A 19400-nucleotide genomic window follows, 5' to 3' on the forward strand; every position below is an offset into this window, starting at 1 on the left:
CCTCCACCCAATCAGTAGCTGCTGGTATGAACAGGTTGTACTGGTTAACTGTAACCAACCACTCCCAGTACAAGATGCCATTAAGATGACTTTGTAAACCTGGTTTTGTTTGATTGTTCCTCTACAAGAGCAGGAAAATAGACAAACAGGTGAGACTGAAACATCCTTTGTGAACATATTTTTAATTTAATTTGAATTAAATTAGGTTTAACCCTTTAATCCTCACATTTATAAATACATATTCCTAAAAATCTTTCAATTAACTTCTAATAATGATAAAAAATAGAACATTTTTAAAGGGTTGCAGTGAAGGTTTAATTTGATAAACCTAAAACAAAGCAACGTGAAATTAATCTTAAGTATAGTTGTGCTGCTTCAACATGAAATTTATTATACTCAATGTTTCCTAAAACGTATATATATATATATATATATATATATATATATATATATATATATATATTTATAGTTGCACACAAGCTTTGTTTTCCATGTAGATTACAGATCAAACTGCTACCAGAGCAGGTGGAGGAAGCCTGAAATACAGACTCATACTGCTTCATTTCCTGGAATAAACAAACTCCTCCTTTCTCTCCAGCAGAGTATTTCCTGGTTCCTCCTCTTTCACAGATCTGACAGTTTAGGGATCGGTGTAATCTCTGTGTTGCAAACAGAGAGCTGACAAGTCAAACTACTGAAGATCAGTGTTTGAAAGTGAAAGAAGAGAAACTTGGGTTGGGCGTCTGTGATTGTAGGAAGAAGTGAATCTGATGAAACGCTGGTTTGTGTCGATCTGTAAAACATAGCAGCAAAGAAAGAAGATGGATTCGGAAAAAATTCTCTTGTTCCATCTGTCTGGATCTACTGAAGGATCCGGTGGCTATTCCCTGTGGACACAGCTACTGTATGGACTGTATTAAAACCCACTGGGATGAAGAGGATCAGAAGGGAATCCACAGCTGTCCTCAGTGCAGGAAAACGTTCATACCGAGGCCTGTCCTGGAGAAAAACATCCTGTTAGCAGAGTTAGTGGAGGAGCTGAAGAAGACTGGACTCCAAGCTGCTCCAGCTGATCACTGCTATGCTGGACCTGAAGATGTGGCCTGTGATGTCTGCACTGGGAGGAAGCTGAAAGCCATCAAGTCCTGTCTGGTCTGTCTGGTTTCTTACTGTGAGAAACACCTCCAACATCATTATGAATCTTCTACTTTTAAAAAACATAAACTAGTTGAGGCTTCCACTAAACTCCAGCTGCTCGTCTGTTCTCGTCATGATGAGGTGATGAAGGTTTTCTGTCGTACTGATCAGCAGAGTATCTGTTATCTCTGCTTAATGGATGAACATAAAGGTCATGAAACAGTCTCAGCTGCAGCAGAAAGAGCTGAGAAGCAGAAGGAGCTGGAGGTGAGTCGACAACAAATCCAGCAGAGAATCCAGGACGGAGAGAAAGATGTGAAGCTGCTTCAACAGGAGGTGGAGGCCATCAATGGCTCCGCTGATAAAGCAGTGGAGGACAGTGAGAAGATCTTCACTGAGCTGATCCGTCTCATCCAGAAAAGAAGCTCTGATGTGAAGCAGCAGATCAGATCCCAGCAGGAAACTGAAGTGAGTCGAGTCAAAGAGCTTCAGGAGAAGCTGGAGCAGGAGATCACTGAGCTGAAGAGGAAAGACGGCGAGCTGGAGCAGCTCTCACACACAGAGGATCAAAGCCAGTTTCTACACAACTACCCCTCACTGTCAGCACTCAGTGAGTCTACACACTCATCCAGCATCAATATTCGTCCTCTCAGATACTTTGAGGATGTGACAGCAGCTGTGTTAGAGACCAGAGATAAACTACAGGACATCCTGACAGAGAAATGGACAAACATCTCACTGGCAGCCACTGAAGTGGATGTTTTACTGTCTGAACCAGAACCAGAACCAAAGAGCAGAGATGAGTTCCTAAAATATTCAACAGAAATCACACTGGATCCAAACACAGCACATCCATGCTTGTCATTATCTGTGGGAAACAGAAAAGTAAAAGCCATGAATCAACAACAGTCTTATTCTAGTCATCCAGACAGATTCACTCACTGGAATCAGGTCCTGAGCAGAGAGAGTCTGACTGGACGTTGTTACTGGGAGGTGGAGTGGAGAGGAAAGTTTGTCTATGTAGCAGTCGCCTACAAGAACATCAGCAGATCAGGAAACTCAGATAAATGTGTGTTTGGACAGAACAATAAATCCTGGTCATTATGTTGTGACAATAATATTTCCATATTTTTGTACAACAAAGTGCAAACTCCAGTCTCAGGTCCTCCTTCCTCCAGAATAGGAGTGTATCTGGACCACAGAGCAGGTATTCTGTCTTTCTACAGCGTCTCTGAAACCATGACTCTCCTCCACACAGTCCAGACCACATTCACTCAGCCGCTCTATGCTGGACTCTGGTTAGGATTAAAAACCACTGCTGAGTTCATTAAATAGAGAAACTACTGCAGCTTCAGGCAGGTTGTGTTTAGACATGATGGATTTTCTTCTGTTTTCTTTAATTTTTTTCAAAGAGCCGTAACATCTTAAATATTGTAAAGTTTATTAAATGCCTGAAATCCAAAAGTGTTTTCTAAAAACTCTTTTAATGAACTTCATGTCAAACCCAAACGTTTAAAACAAAGAGTTAAAATAAAGAACTGGCCTCACTGCTCCAGTAAGTTTGGGGTGGACTGAATGTTAAGATAAAATACATCTTCCTTCATTAAAATGTCAAAGAATTACATCAGTTTAATCAATTAATAGAACTTTACATGTTCAATTATGAATATTTGATCAATCTTGTTGTAGTTTTTTTCTTTTTTTTTGTGGATTTAATTGATTATTTTTGGTTAAATAAAACGCTGTAGTGGTTAGTTTGTTAAATTATCAGAGTTTGAACTGTTTTCTGTTCTTTCAGGCATTTTTAAAGCTGCGCAACTACAAAGATTTGTTCTTTTTTCTGTGTGAAATATTCTAATAAAATCTATTATTTAATTCTAATGATCATGATGGACATAATTTCTACATTTTACCAGTGAAAATACAAAAAATAATTTGTTTTCTGCAGCTGCTGTAAAGAACTCACATCTGCTGGATTGGTATTAAAATTTGTTTAAAAAGGAACAAACTTAAAGCTGAATAATGCAGCAGCAAATATTCACACATGTGGATCGTTGTACAAACTTTATTTGCACACAGTGAACAAATCCTTTAATAAACAAAGATCCATCGGAGCTGCTGCTCCAGGATTCTTCCTTCTCCTCCAGGACCTCAGCACACCTCTGCAGGTAAAGACAGAGTAATTACTGGTGTTTGTCCACCACCACGTATGATTGAAATAAGTCTCAGTTTTTAATATCAAAACATGAAAGTGTCTTAATATACAGCTAATTATCTATTTGCTTAACATTAGAATGAACTAATTTAATGATGGAAACTCAAAATAAGAATCTGTTATTAACTGTCTGTCAGCTGTAGAACCATCAGATGAGTCCTAGATGGCAGTAAAATACAATGTAGTACGTAATGAGGTTCAAGACCTGCAATGTTTAGTGTGTCATCGTTTAAATTGGATTTTTTTTTAGAGAGACTGAAAAAGGCTGACTATTTTTTTTCCAAGTCCGATGCTGTTTGAAACCAGAAAATTACAAACATCTTTTAAAATCTTAATGGACAATGTTGGTCATTTAAAAAGAAAAAATGAGAACTGTACAGAGCTGAAGAAGCCTTTAAGATGGGAGATAAAATGTCTTAAAGATGCCAGAAAAACAAGTCCAGTTCTCTTTACTTAAGCTCCTGACTTGGATAATTACTCACAAGCAAGGTTATTATAGTTTTGGATTTTTTATTAGTTTTAGTTTTTATTTTGTTTTGACTGTTGAGTATTTGGAGAGGCAAAGTTGTAGCAGAATCCTTGTTTATTCTAAGGAGAAGCTACTCGAACTACGGACAATGGGGCGAGCCGGCATTGTTCACCCCATACCTGCAGAGCTGCGCCGCCCGTATCGCGGCTGCTGAGCTAGAGCGAAGCTAAAGGCTAAGCTACAGGCAAAGCGGTGGAAATACAAGCCCGTAGTTCCTTCGATAGTTATGGGGAACGTGAACTCTGTGTCAAACAAGATCGACGAGCTGGCCGCCCTCGTTAAGACCCAGAGGACCTACAGAGAGTGCAGAGTTTAGTGTGTTTCTCTGAAACATGGCTGAGCAGCAGCACGCCCGATACCACCGTGGATCTACCTGGATTCTACCTGGATTCTACCTGGTGAGAGCGGACCGGGACTGTAAGCTCAGTGGCAAGAGGAAAGGAGGGGGACTCGCACTGTATGTGAACAACAGATGGTGCCACCCTGGGTATGTTACAGTGAAGGAGACTGTCTGCAACCAGGACACGGAGCTTTTAGAGGTGAGTCTCCGACCATACTACATGCCACGGGAGTTCTCCCACACCATCGCCATTGTTGTTTACGTTCCTCCACGGGCACACGCTGACACCGCGTGTGACGTCATTCAATCCGTCGTTGCCAGGCTGCAAACACAACATCCAGACGCGTTCGTCCTAATATCTGGGGACTTTAACCATGTCACACTGGACAATACATTGCAGGACTTTAATCAGTTTGTAAACTGCCCTACCAGGCAGAACCGGACAATAGACCTCCTGTATGCAAACACTAAGGATGCATACACCGCCATACCCCTCCCCCCACTGGGAAAGTCCAACCACAACCTGGTCTATCTCCAGTCTCAGTATAAGCCAAAAGTACAGAGGCAGCCTACAACCACCCGCTCCTTCAGGAAGTGGACCCTTGAGGCAGAGGAGGCTCTGAGGGACTGTTTCAACTCCACAGATTGGAACGTACTCATTGAGCCACACAGTGAGGACATTGAGGGGGTTACTCACTGTTTCACAGACTATGTGAACTTCTGCAGGGATACTGTTCTCCCTATTAAGACTGTGTGCTGTTTCCCCAACAACAAGCCCTGGATTACCAGCGACATCAAGGAGGTCCTCAACAGAAAGAAGAGGGCGTTCAAAGATGGAAACAGGGAGGAGATGAAGCAGGTACAGAGGGAGCTCAAGATTCGCCTGCGGGAGGCCAAGGAGTCCTACAGCAGGAAGGTGGAGCAGAAGCTGCAGCAGAACAACATGAGGGAGGTCTGGGAAGGGATGAAGACCATCACAGGCTGCAAGAAGAGCCGCAGCACAGCAGAAGGGGACACAGAGAGAGCAAACCAGTTCAACCAGTTCTTCAACAGCTCCCCTTCTCTCCCAACCCGCCCACCACCCATCATCATCAGCCAGCAGGAGGACACAGGCAGCGCCACAGCACCCATCACCATCACGGGTCAGCAAGTCAGCAGAGAGATGAAACGACTTCGCCCTGGTAAGGCAGCAGGTCCTCACAAGGTGTGCCCGAGATTACTCAAGGCCTGTGCTGCTGAGCTGGGGGACCCCCTCCAGCGGGTCTTCAACATGAGCATCAGTCTGGGGAAAGTTCCAACCCTGTGGAAGACATCCTGTCTCGTCCCAGTCCCCAAGAAGCCACACGCGAGTCAACCAGAAGACTTCAGGCCGGTAGCTCTAACATCACATGTGATGAAGACCCTGGAACGGCTGATGCTCCACCACCTCAGACCCTAGGTTCAACACGCCCAGGACCCCCTGCAGTTTGCCTACCAGGCTAAGGTGGGGGTGGAGGACGCCATCCTGTACCTCCTTCACCAGGCACACACTCACTTGGACAATGGCAGTCATGTTCTTCGACTTCTCCAGCGCCTTCAACACCATCCAGCCCACTCTTCTGAGAGACAAGCTGCATAACATGGGAGCGGACTCACATCTGGTCTCCTGGTTGTGGACTACCTCTCAGAGAGACCACAGTACGTTAGACTGGGTGGCTGCACATCTGACACTGTGGTCAGCAGCACCGGAGCACCACAGGGCACTGTGCTCTCCCCTGTCCTGTTCACAATCTACACATCAGACTTCCAGTATGAGTCTGAGCTCTGCCACATGCAGAAGTACTCGGATGACGCTGCCATAGTTGGATGTATTAAGGATGGACAGGAGGAGGAGTGCAGGAGTTTGGTGGAAAACTTTGTTGGCTGGTGCAGGGCGAACCACCTGAAGCTGAACACTTCCAAAACCAAGGAGATGGTGGTGGACTTCAGGAGGAACAGATCAGACCTGAGGCCCGTCTCCATAGAAGGTGTGGAGGTGGAGTCGGTCAGTTCATACAAGTACCTGGGACTGCAGCTGGATGACAGACTGGACTGGTCAGAGACCATCAACGCCATCCACAAGAAAGGACAGAGCCGCCTGTACTTTCTAAGGAGGCTGAGGTCCTTCAACATCTGCAAGAAACTGCTGCTGATGTTCTACCAGACTGTGGTGGCCAGTGTCCTTTTCTATGCTGTGGTGTGCTGGGGAGCCAACATAAAGAAAAGGGATGCAGCACGGCTAGACAGAGTGATCCGAAGGGCAGGATCTGTGGTGGGCACAGAGCTGGACTCTTTGGTCTCAGTGGCAGAAAAGAGGACCTTGGACAAGATCCTGACCATCCTGGACTCCCCCTCTCACCCTCTGCACAGAACTCTAAGCAGGCAGAGGAGTGTGTTCAGCCCCAGACTACCGTCCCTGACCTGCTCCACCAACAGACTCAGAAACTCTTTCGTACCCCGGGCCATCCGGCTGTACAACATCTCGCTGAGGGCGCAGGGATCACAACCACAACCATAGTCTGAGTAGTTTCTATGGACATCTGCCTTTTTCTCATTTGTAAGCACATTTGTCTCATTTTGTAAACACTGTTTCAGCAGTTTTTGCACATCCTGCACTTTTTCACTCATGCACCTTGTTTGACTACTACTGTCAATATATGTACCTACTTGATCACCTGTACAGTATATATGTACATAGACCATAATAATGACTCTTGTTCGGTCCAACTCGGAGTGTGTTTTTGCGTCACAGCACATCTAGATGAGTAGACATTACAATGAGTGTACAATAGTTGTAACCATTTTGTCTCCTTTATCTACCGTTGCCTTTATTTAATTTTAAATTAGTCTAGTTATGCTTAAGTACTAACCCCCTAATATCAAGTACTAACCTTTAATGTATGTATATGCTACTGGATGCTTGAATTTCTCTCGGGATCAATAAAGTATCTATCTATCTATCTATCTATCTATCTATCTATCTATCTATCTATCTATCTATCTATCTATCTATCTATCTATCTATCTATCTATCTATCTATCTATCTATCTATCTATCTATTTATTTTCAATTTCAGTTAGTTTTAATTAGTTTATAGAGCAAATTTTCTAGTCTTTATTAGTTTTCGTTTTTTTTTAAAATGCTTAGCTCTAGTTTAGTTTTCATTACTTTTAGTGTTAGTTTTAGTTTTTTGTTTGTTTTTTATAAATTATGTAGCGACTATCTGGTCCTATCATTTTAGTCGCTCTGGGTGCAGGGGATCCTGGTCATAAAGCGCTTTATTAACAAAGGAACTTACCAGAAAGGTAAGTTTGGGGTGTGTTCCCACTTATTGAATGAATGAATGAGGCTCTAAGGTCCAGGATGGCGGTCTAGAGCAACAGGATGGATGGATGGCCCCGAGGTTATGACAGGTATTGTTGTAGAAAAATGACCTGGGGGATGCCCAATCTGTTGCATCTGGGTGGTATGTGATGGGGGGTGGCTGGAGGTGGTGGTGGAGACCTCTGGTCCGCCGGGGACGTCCCCCATGGGGGTTATGTGGGATGTGGTTGTGTGAAAGTGAGTGCTTATGGGTACGGCATAGAGGAGGGGAGGGTTCTGCTTTCCCTTTTGCTTCTTTTTGCTGTCTTCCTCCTTTTTCTGTCCCCTCCAGGTCAAGGTGAGGCTTATGGCCTTATATCCATAAACCTCCCCTTGACAAAGCAAATTTGTTCGGCACAACACAGGACAGGACAGGTTAAAAAAAAATAAAAAAATAAAAAGGGAGTTCCGCAGTGTGGATGAGAGATTGGAGCATTGTTTGCACACAAGTTAAAAATAGACAATTAAACAAAAATGCAAAACAAGTCTGGGTGTTGGACTTACCATAAAAAATTTGTTAAAACACCCACATCCCCCATGGGTGCGACGCCCATGCCAACGCTTAACAAATCTCATAATGGTTTGGGACCAGAATACGTCTGTGATGCGTTGATATAATATAAACCTGGCAGAGCTCTTAGATCCAAAGACTCAGGTCAACTAGTCCAGACCAGAGTACAGACTAAACATGGAGTAGCAGCATTTAGCTGTTATGGGCTCGACACACCAATGTCAGCAACAGGCGAAACTCACGCTGGTGAAACTACAGGATGCGACAAACAGAAGCGATGGCGGTAGTGTCGTGCATCGACCTCTCAGATCGCTTTTCTCCAAGAAATTTGATTGGCTATGATATTGTCAGAAATTTTTACATTTTCAAAGATGAATAGCCAGAAGATTTTGTTCAAATTGACAGAAATCTGTTGACTCTGTGGCACAAAAGAGAAAGACAACCCAGGGTTCATCCTATTTTACAAACAAGGAAACAGCGTGGTGAATATTATCAGCTGATGGCAGACCTCAAGCCTAATCCAGCTGAATCCAGGACCTACGTTCAGACAAATTCACCCTGGCGCCCCTGCGACTGTCTTTTACATGATCTTTGCTTGTATTGTAAAGCAAGGGAAAAGTCATACACAGCTAAAATGATGTGTTCCTCCATGTTGAAAGTGTTTGATGACTGCATGGCCTAGCCTGCTTTAAGCTCATTGGTCAGTCAATGAAACCCTTTCTGATTGGTTCTTGTGCCATGGGACAAAAATTTAACATTTTTCTATTTTCTTGTGTCACGTCGCAAGCTCCCATGTGAATGGAGAAGGAGCGCCGTCGCCTCCCGTGTGTCCAGCTCATTATGCTGCAAACAAGTGGAACAAACACTCTCAGATTACACTCTCACCAAATGTAAACACTTTTAAATCCAGGTTAAAAACATTTGTTATCTCATGCGTCTGTGGCGTTTAGCGTCATTAAACATTAAAGATGTTTAATAAAATTATTAATTTTAATAATTTCATAAAATTAAGTATTGATTACCTCAGGGCACCACAACACAGATAGTTTTATTCTAATCTAATGGCTGTGTGGACACCATTAGAGAACTAAATTAATTAATTTAATAAATTAATTAATTCAAGCTAGTCAAATCAATCAGTTATCAATCAATCAGTCTCAGGACGCTAATAACGTGAATTCTTACGTCGAAGGGACCCATAACATGGTTCAAAGGAGGAGTTCACAATAACCAGACCAGTTTAGGATAAATATGAAATATTTATTACTAAACTAATAAGGCATAAATGAAAGGGAAATATTTACAAAGGACTTCGCATGGGAAAAATGAATCAAACATTGTAAAATGCAGAATATGGAGTTCAAACCAAAATCTTATTTCAATGTCATGTGTCAGAATGAATTAAATGTATGCAAGTAATGAACAGAAGTTAATTAACCTGCAGTGTTAATTAAACTAAGGTTCAGGACTGAAAAAAAGATCTCTAAATCCTAAAAGAAAAGAGGGAAAGACTTAATCTCATCTGTTAAAGCTGGAAGTTTAACTAAAATGTAGAACTACTAAGGTCACTGTCAGACAACCAACCATTCTTGAGCAGAAAAGCAGAGAATTGATCCCAGCAGGACTCGTCCAGTTCTGTTTGGATCGAGCAGACTTACGACCATTGTGGTGACTCTAATGGCAAGTGAGGAAGTTGGCGCAGGTGGTTTGGATCCCTAGCGACTTCCAGAAGGCCAGAAGGTGCATCACGCGGTGGTCTGAAGGTTTGGATCAGGCAGCTCTGCGATGAGGACCCTCCCGCGGCTCGGCTGGGATGATGGACAGTGAATGACTTGCGGTGATATGGCAAAAGATGAAAAATGTCCAGCTTTAGGTCAGTCCAAAAAGAAACTGTAGCTCTGGTTCTGAAGCTGTGGTCAGCCTGCATTAACCAGTTATCCAAAGTAAAGATCAAAATTTAGGAACAATACTAAAAGTCCAAAAGCTAAAAAAAACACAACTAAAGAAAAGCGAAGTATTAGCTGGAAAAAGGAATGAACTACGGCGTTAATCAGTCCAAAAAGGAACTAAATTGATCGTGCATCTTGAATGCAGGCACTAACTTGGATCGGGTGATGTGCTTCACATCACTGCAAACTTAATTCTCTGGCAGCATCTCTCTCTTTCTCTCTGGCGTTCAGACCAAGTGTCCTAACTCTGGAAGAGAGCCATGTCTGGAGAGGAAGGTTGAAGACTTGGAGAGAGCAGAGAACTTAAAGTCAACTTGAAGCGGCGAGGACCAAAAGAGGAAGAGGCCAAACGAGGAAGAGAGAACTAAAACTCAAACCTTTGTTCTGAGTTCCAAAAGTGTTAGTTTGAAGACCGCCCCATGAAAGGATGTGGGACCATTATCTGGACCAATAACAGTCTTGTGGGCTGGTTTCGGGTCAGATAGCAGATAGAGAGCTGGTCTGATCATTTTGGTAAAGAGTTATCAAATTAAACATTTTGTGAATATATCTATATATCCAAGTTATTAAAGCCTTAAATGAGACATCATTAAAATCCATCAGTGAATCATCGAAAAAACAAGAAACTAGTAAAAAGGTTATATCTCACACAAACACTGTAATAAAGTTTCAGGTCACCAATTAATCAAGCTTGTTGATTAAACCTTGTACAAATTGATAATGATTATATGCATGTGAATGGTATCAAAATAAAACACACATATATATATGTATATATATATATATATATATATTTAAATGAACATTTTAAACTAGTGAAATATAATCTTTAATCTTCACACAAACAAAGTATTGGTCTTCTCTGTGCTGGGACACAGAGAAACATTAAGACACTTTATTACCCTCTGGAATGTTAAGATAAACGTTCCTCGGTGTGTCCACTGCCTGGAAAAGGGGGTTTTCATTTATCAGTGAAAGAAAAACACCAGTTAAGAAAGAGACAGTTTCAAAAGTGGACATTGGGATGAGGAGTTGCATCTGGGATCCTTTGGTTGTTAATTAAAAAGCAAATTTATGTTGCAGAAGATTAAAGTTCAGAAATTTCCCAGGTCTCGTAAATAACTTAATGAAGTCCTCCCCAGTCCATGTTGGAGAGAGTCGACCTTTGTTGACCTGTGGAGCTGGAAACCAAGCTATCTGTTGATGCCTTCTACTACTTTTAATGCTTTCTTTGCAACATCTGTAATACTTTTAATGTTTTATGTAAAGCATTGTCTTAAAATGTGCTTTACAGACAAACTGGCCTTCCTTAACTGAAAACTCAAGTGCTAATAAAATGAGACGAGATAAAAAACTGAAATCTAACAAAAACTAAACCAGAAAACAAAATTAAAACCCACTTATCTGAACAGTGGTCATAATAAACCACAAGTTAGTGTTGGGTGGCCACTCATTATAGTACTAACAGCAGTGTTGTTGTAAATATTTTTATATTCCCTTACTTAATCTTTTTATATTCCCTTACTTAATCTAACTCAAACTTATGATATTATTTGGCTGATTTTTATTTTTCTTTATATTTCCTTACCCCCCGTAACTTAAGGTTATGAAGCTGTGGCTTGCCTTGTAACTTGAAAACAGCTTACTTATCCACTCACTCCAAGCACAGCAGAATTTCCCAGTAACCCAGCAAAAATGATTAAAGAACAGCTTTTGTGTAAAAAACTGTGGGAACAGGCAGAAGGGAGTCAGGCACAGAGACACACAGATAACAGGACAGGGAGAATTGTTTCCTTTCCCCTCAGCTCTGACGCATCGCAGAAGGAGGACCTGGAGGAATCAAATTCCCGGAAGGAGGAGGGACGACACCTTTGCAAAAATACACATTCACATGAAAAATGCACAACTCATGCACACACATAGTCACAGATGATTGTAACAGTATAAAAAGAGGGGGCTAGTTAAAATAGGCGGGTCTTTTTGGCTGAACCTGAGGACTCGACACCTTGTGTATTAGAGATCAGCATTTAAGGCTAACAGACCTCCTCTCGAGAGGAATGTATTGTTTTTTTATTACTGGCTCAACAAAGAATTGTCGATTCTACTCAATCTCTGGTGTTTTTGCCTTCTTTTACCAAGTGGATTTTTTTAACACTCTTCCTTCTGATGGTTTAGTTACAGGTGGTGAATAAATTTGAAAAACTACAGTGTCTAGCAGCATCATTGTTAACTTTGGTTAGAATCAGTTTGTAAATTACAGAGATTTTTGGGTGTTTGGAAACTCTTTCATAACAGCATTGAGCCCCATAGGAGCCATTTCAAAAACTGGTCCAAGAGGTTTCACTTGTGATGTAATGGCCAGCACCATATAAGGATGAATTATCTTTCAAGTACAGGTGTTAGTGCACAGAGAGAGCACACAGGTTTTACTGTTGTTGTTGTACTCTTGTTGGGTTCTGCACTGTTTATGTTTTGGATTGTTGATAAAGATGTATTGATGTTCATTGTAGATTATTGCAAAAGAAATCAAGACGACATTTAACCAGTAATAAATCTTCTGCAAAGTAAGATGCTTGCATTCGGACATTTTTATTCACCAAGCAGAAAAGAAGAAAGGAACTTGCATCAGCGCCTGTGATTTCACTAAGCAACTCTACATGTAGACTTAAGGCCCATCTATGCTCCATTATGTACGCATAATATCATTGCTCTCATACTTTCATTTGTTCCTCACGTTGTCATGGTAATTAGACAATACATCCACCAGAGGCAGTGCAGAGTTAAACTCTAAGCTCGGCGTCTATTTCAGGCAACAGCAAACAGGACGAGGGTGGAGGAGATCATGAAAAGGTACATCCTCAGAAAGAATCATAAAATGAGGCAGTTTAGTAGACGGCGGTGGTCTGTGCAGCCATAGACATGCATATACAATATATTCATATTCTTCGTATGCATGTCTATTAAATACAATTGCTGTGACTCAATTCAGGGTCTATGAATGTCGAAGTAAAGGTTCGTCGGCGATTAGCCCGAGAACAGCATTTCTGCAGAGATTAGCATCACTGTTGCCAACTTAGCAACTTTTTTGCTATATTTAGCGAGTTTTCAGACCCCTCAAGCAACTTTTATTTCCAAAAAAGCGACTAGTGAATATATCTAGTGACCTTTTCTGGTAGTATTGGATACTTTTGGAGACTGACGTGAATGAACGTAGTTTACTCTTCCCAGTGAAAAGCGGGTGCTGCGCAGACACCTCCCCCTTCCAAAAGCGCTCATACGAGGCTTGGTCTTCTTGCAGCAGCTGCAGCTGCATTGAGAGCAGACGACGTTCACCTCTGTTTCATGACCAGGCTGAAAATGAAACGTACAAAGCTGCTGCTGGAGGATCCTGCGCTGGCTTACCATCAGAGTAATGCCTATCAATGAAGAGTGTGGACAAAAATATTTTAAAGTTAAAAGTATTGTGGCATGTTGCAGACTCCTAATTAAAAAACAAGACAAAACAAAACTTAACTAAAAAATAAAGAAAATATTGACAGAATTATTTTATTTTATTAATTTTTGATGATCTAAACATTTTTAGGTTGTCTTTTCATCAATTTTTGCCCACAACATTCCTCTCCACGGCAACATTCTATTGCATGCAAATTAGGTGATGACATCATTTAGAGACTTCTAGTGACTTTTAGGAAAGCTAGTAGCTACTTGAGGAGTTGGCAATGCCGATTGTGTGAATGCACACGACTGCGCCAGTAAAATCTACTCGTGTCACTGAAATAATTTCTGAGACATTTCACATCTATAATCGATGTAGCTTTCATTGTTGTTGTTTTTGTCATTTCATTAGTTTTTATTTAGAAGTCCAGATCTGCGTCTGGTCCTTTTATGCTGAAATCTTAATTTTATCTCGTTATCTGAGCTTTTTTTCCCCGCTGTTTTTATGTAATCAATTTTATCTTTTTAATCTTTGTTTTTCTAATACACTGGTATTTTTTCTGCACCTTGCTTTAATGACTTTATGTTTTGTGTAAAGCCCTTTGAAAGGTCTTGTACATGAAATGGGCTATACAAATAAATTTGCCTTGCCTACATCATAACTAGTCTATTTTGACTCATCGGTGTGAGTTTTTTACATGTAACTTACATACTGACTTAATAAATCAGGGGATGCAAATCTTGACAAGCCTTAAATCTGCTCTGCCACTTAATGCATCCCCTCCTGGAGCTTAAATACAACGAGGTGGGATTGAAATGTTGTTTCCTACTTTATAATTGTTCTATTTTAACTCATCAGTGTGAGTTTCATACATGTGACTTACTAGCCATTAAAATGTGGAGAGCTATATAAACCATAATCTGCTTTTGTTGTTTTCTCTTCTTGTCATATTTTGACCACCCAAAAATAATTTCTGCATCATTTGAGTGGAAGATTTTGCCGTGTAGTCATGTCACATTTTTAAACCAGTCATAGGCTAACTTCACATAGGTGACGGAAACGTTGCCAAAAACACTGGACAGAAAAAGTTTCACTTCTTAAATGAGCTATTGAAGCAAATAAAGAAAGTTTTACTCAGTGAGGAAGCTCTAAATGTTCCTAAAGTACAACTCTCAAATAATGTATTGCCATAAAAAACAATAAAAGCTACATCGATTCTAGATGTGAAATTATTACAATGACACGAGTAGATTTCACTAGTTTAGTTTTGTGCGTCACATGATGGGCGTGTTAATCTCTGCAGACATGCTGTTTTCAGCATAACAGCGGCTCCTGAGAAAAGTCTCGGGGGGTGGGGGCAATTGTTATGAGAAAGGTCACCTGTTTAACTCTCACTTAAGTTTTACTTTTGCACAAATGCAAATGAAGACATGAAGGATTTACTTTATCTGTGGCAGATATACTGAATTAATCTTCCTTATATTGTAAGGGTTTTGTTGTACGGTTGTCAAAAGAAAAAAATCATGATCTTTTAAGTAATTTTGAACAAGTTTTAATACAGTATGTATATGTTTGAACAAATCTAAAGTACAGGTGAAATAATATTAAAAAACATGTTCAAGCCATTATTCACAGAATATATTCCCATTACTTCATCTTCTTACAAAACATCTTCTGACAAATAAACATCGGCAAATATTAATTTTGAACTAACACCAGACATCAGCAGGTAAAGGTCCAGACTGATCAACAGCTTAAAATTACACTGTATATAAAACAGCTATTCTTAGCTATTCTATTCAGATGTGCATCATTAATCATGCTACCAATAACAAATAATGATTACTCAAATAAGGAGACTTCTCGTCTGTAATAATAACAGAAAACAGTTTGTTAGTAAATACAACTAATAAAACTTAAACTAAACCCTAAAACCTTATCAGATAGGAACCAGAATAATGTGAAAAAACCAAAGATTTATACAATCAAGATAAAAAGTTACTGTGGTATTTTCATGTCTCCATGCTAATGTTTCTGATCATCACTGAATAATACATCTATTCTTTGCCAGTGTAGCTGCAGTCAGTCCCGCTGCAGCTCCTACTGCAGTTCCCACTGGACCCACTAAACTTCCAAGAACAGCACCAGAAATTGTCAGACTACTCATCACATCACCCTAAGAATAGCTTGACTCTGCGTGACGTCTTGCTTCATGAATCTCTATACCTGGATTTTGTTGCACTATGTTACTTGCAACCTCTCTTATATTTATTATATTTAATTCAGTGGCTCTGTCCAGGCAGAGCCACTGAATTAAATTATTTATTAGTCAGTCATAAGGTGATGTTTTAACCCTTTAAGACCTACGTGGGGTGTGCTGGTAATCTCAGGAGTTGGTTAAGGGGGTAGTGGTAATAGATGCATAAGAATTATAAAATCCTTTGTTTTTGTTGAAATGCCATCAGAACTATCCAGCAAATAAAAGCAGTTTTAAATAATAATAGAGACAGATGGTTATCCATCTCTGTTGTAGTACTGTATTGTAGTACTCTCACAAAGAAATAAATTAAAAGTCAAATTAAAAGTCCAAGTCATCTTTATTGTCAATTTCTTCACATGTACAAGACATACAAAGGAATCGAGATTACATTTCCCACTGTCCCACGGTGATCACAGGACAGGACAACACTGAAGTAACCATTAAAATAGAAAGTGCACAGGCACAACAAATAATAATAATAATACATTTTTATTTAAAAGCGCCTTTCAAAACACCCAAGGACACTGTACAAAAGAACATTAAAATAGTTCTAAAGCAATAAGTACAAGGAGGAGCTGCAGTTTCTGAAGGGATTTATTGAGGAGACCAAAGAGGAGTGAGAAGTGGGGGGAGAAATGTTTCTCAAGTGAAAATATGCAGACCGGGTGATACCTACGGAAGAGTATTAGGGCCACTGAAGAAGAAAAAAAATAAATAAATAAATAAAAAAATAGAATTCTGAGAAAAAAGTCAGAATTCTGACATTAAAGTAGATACTTTAACACCACTGTGCATAAAACTGTATTCTGTACAAAGCCCTGCAATGGGTTTGACTTTAGTAGTGAACAGTAAAAATCACTCATTTCACTATTAATCTGGAAAATGAAACCTGAACATCACAGAATGCGTAAGTATGTTTTGTAATAGCTGTCAGTTTTATTTTTCATTTATTTATTTTTTTATGTGAGGTTAATGTGACGTAGTGGGACATTTTTGTCCTGAAAAGCAAGGACAATAACAACAGACACATAAACTAATCAAACTGACTCTGGGTCCCTGCTTTGTTGTTGTGGAGGCCACAAAGCAGTTGTTCTTGGGGCCCCCAGAGCACTAGCAGCAGCCCTGATTGGAGAACTTGCTCCCTGCTCCAACACACCTGACTTCAACTAATGAGTCACTGAGCAGATCATTATCAGCTATTGGATCCATTTAATTTGAGTCAGGTGTGCTGGAGCAGGAAAATTTGGAAAACCTGCAGGATTGTGGCTCTTGAGGACTGATGGTGGCCACCCTTGATGTAGGCCATTCTCAAGAACAATAGTCACCCCCTGCATGACACTGTGGTCGCCCAGAGAAGCAGCTGCAGTGACTTCACAATAAATCATGTTATTGTACACTTTATCAATACCGATAGTAGTTTTTAAATTATTTTAATTACTGTTGTCATGTTGTGGTTTTGTATGATAGTGAGAGTGCTTGATTATAGCAAAGATTATATGCTGCTGGACACCTGAATTTCCCCAGTTGAGGATGAATGAAGTATGTCTTGTCTTGTCTTGTCTTGTCTTGTCTTGTCTTGTCTTGTCTTAATCTAGTTCCAATACGGAAGATTAAACTATTTGCTGAAACCTGCATTATGACACTTCAGGATTACATTTACAGCTAATACAGCACAGAAGTAGTTTTCAGAAGCAGAAAGCATACTGAACATAGAAAATAAAACACCACTTGCACACAATTACTTTCATCCAGTAGTGCATTTCAGATTTCTGGCCTATGAATTATTAATCTTTTTAGCTTTACAGTTAATATGAACTTGACAGTTTTAATTTGATATGATCCAAGTTATCTGTAGTTATTTCAGCCTTGAAAGCCATGTAGTATCTGGAGGACAGACTGAGCTGAATTAGCTTATGTATTATCTGCACTACTCACCAATGTCTTGCTCTCTTCTTTACTCCTCCTGTTTATTCTAGCTTTCTTTTGTCAGTGCCAGATAGAGAACTTCTAATTTTTATAAACCTACTGTCATGTATGGTAGGCGGAGGAGGTGGTGAGGACCCAAATGCAGGTAGACAGGGCAGGAGGCAGATTTACTGTGGGTAAAAAAGGGTTTATTTTCAGGATCCAAAACAGGAAAAACAGAATAACATAAACCAGAGGGAACAGGCATACGTGAATAGTGAGGATCCGACAAGGAATAACAGAAAACCAGGAGTACTTATACACAGAGGGAGTAACAGGACACAGTGAAGTGATGCTTAATCAGACCAGGTGTTCTAACGAGGCAGAAACAGAAAACCACAGCACACAAGGGAAAAAAACTAACTAAACATGACCAAACATCCAAAACATGAACTGAAAACCCATAACCGTGACACCTGTTCTCTTTGGGGAGCACCACTATCATTTTGAGCTCTCCACATTGTCACTGCTCTGTCTTGATTTAAAATTGGCCCATGGAGGCCTCCTTCTGACTCGTGCCCCAAGCATTTACCTGTAGGGCTGGGTGATACAGCAAATTTTAGTATTGATCTAATAAGTAAATCCAAGGTACGATCGCTGATACCAATATAGATATTGATATTGATACTTTTTGCTTAAAATTTCACAATTATTTAATGAGTTTGCCTTTAATTATATGTCATTATTATTATCATGATCAAAGATTGTTGTCTAACAAAAAATCTTTTACTAACAAACTGAATGGCAAACCAAAGAAGACCTTAAATTTCAGCTTTTTAAAAAACAATATAAAATAACAACATCAACAATGTAACAAAATATTCAAATAATTGTTATTGCCTTTGTAATAGAAAAATTACCAAGAGTGCGGCATGAGTAAAAGAATATAAAGTTTATTACAGGAGAAGTACAGAATACAAAATTAATTGCAAGTGGAAAGCGGTCGTCTGACCTATAGAGAAGTCAGCAGAGAACTCTGGCTTGCTCCATTAAAGAAAACAGTTCTTTCAGTCCATCTCCAGCAGAAGGTCAACAACAACAAACTGATAAACCGAGTGAAAGGAGACGGTGTGGCACCCCTGTCTTCCAGTTCTCAGAAAAGGGTCCCGGCACCCAAGGCCTGAAATACAGGCTGGTATTTCTAAACAACGGTTATTATCTTAGCAGATGCAACTACCAGTCTCAACTTTCCCATATCCAAGGCCTGGAAGAGAGTCTGACCTCACACAAGCACAATAACCCAGCAGAAAAGCAATAACTTCAATATTCTGTAAAATGAAAACACACAGTATGCAAACGTAATGTAATAAATAAATAAACAATAATAAATTATTTAAAGTATAATGATTGTATGTGTGGTTATTATATGAGTAAATATGAGTGATTATCATATGCAGTAAAGTTACTTTCACACCTTTCATCACACACAATTGTTTGGGAAAATGAAGTCATCAGTGCAAATTGCCTAAACAAAAACAAAACCTACTGTTGGTTTGGCGTGGTATCAATACAATCAATACTTGGATCGACCAGCCTTATTAGCCTGGTTTGCATGTTGGCAAGTGGCACCTCTGCCTACAAAGACAAGCTAAGCTCATCAGCATGGACAGAACTCATCCTGGACACCTCCATTTTGTTCCCCTCCCATCAGGAAGGCACTAACCGACTATAAAAAT

At 40.1% G+C, this 19400-nt stretch overlaps 1 protein-coding gene across 1 annotated transcript; it reads left to right on the plus strand.

Moving 5' to 3' along the window:
• The first annotated feature begins 662 nt into the window (after nucleotides 1–662).
• On the plus strand, nucleotides 663–2748 carry LOC121639760 (tripartite motif-containing protein 16-like). Its single transcript, XM_041985230.1, has one exon. The coding sequence runs from the start codon at nucleotides 907–909 to the stop codon at nucleotides 2470–2472; it is 1566 nt and encodes a 521-aa protein (XP_041841164.1). The 5' UTR covers nucleotides 663–906; the 3' UTR covers nucleotides 2473–2748.
• The last annotated feature ends 16652 nt before the right edge of the window (nucleotides 2749–19400 follow it).

The sequence above is a fragment of the Melanotaenia boesemani genome, chromosome 5, assembly GCF_017639745.1.
Source record: "Melanotaenia boesemani isolate fMelBoe1 chromosome 5, fMelBoe1.pri, whole genome shotgun sequence".
Taxonomy (NCBI): domain Eukaryota; kingdom Metazoa; phylum Chordata; class Actinopteri; order Atheriniformes; family Melanotaeniidae; genus Melanotaenia; species Melanotaenia boesemani.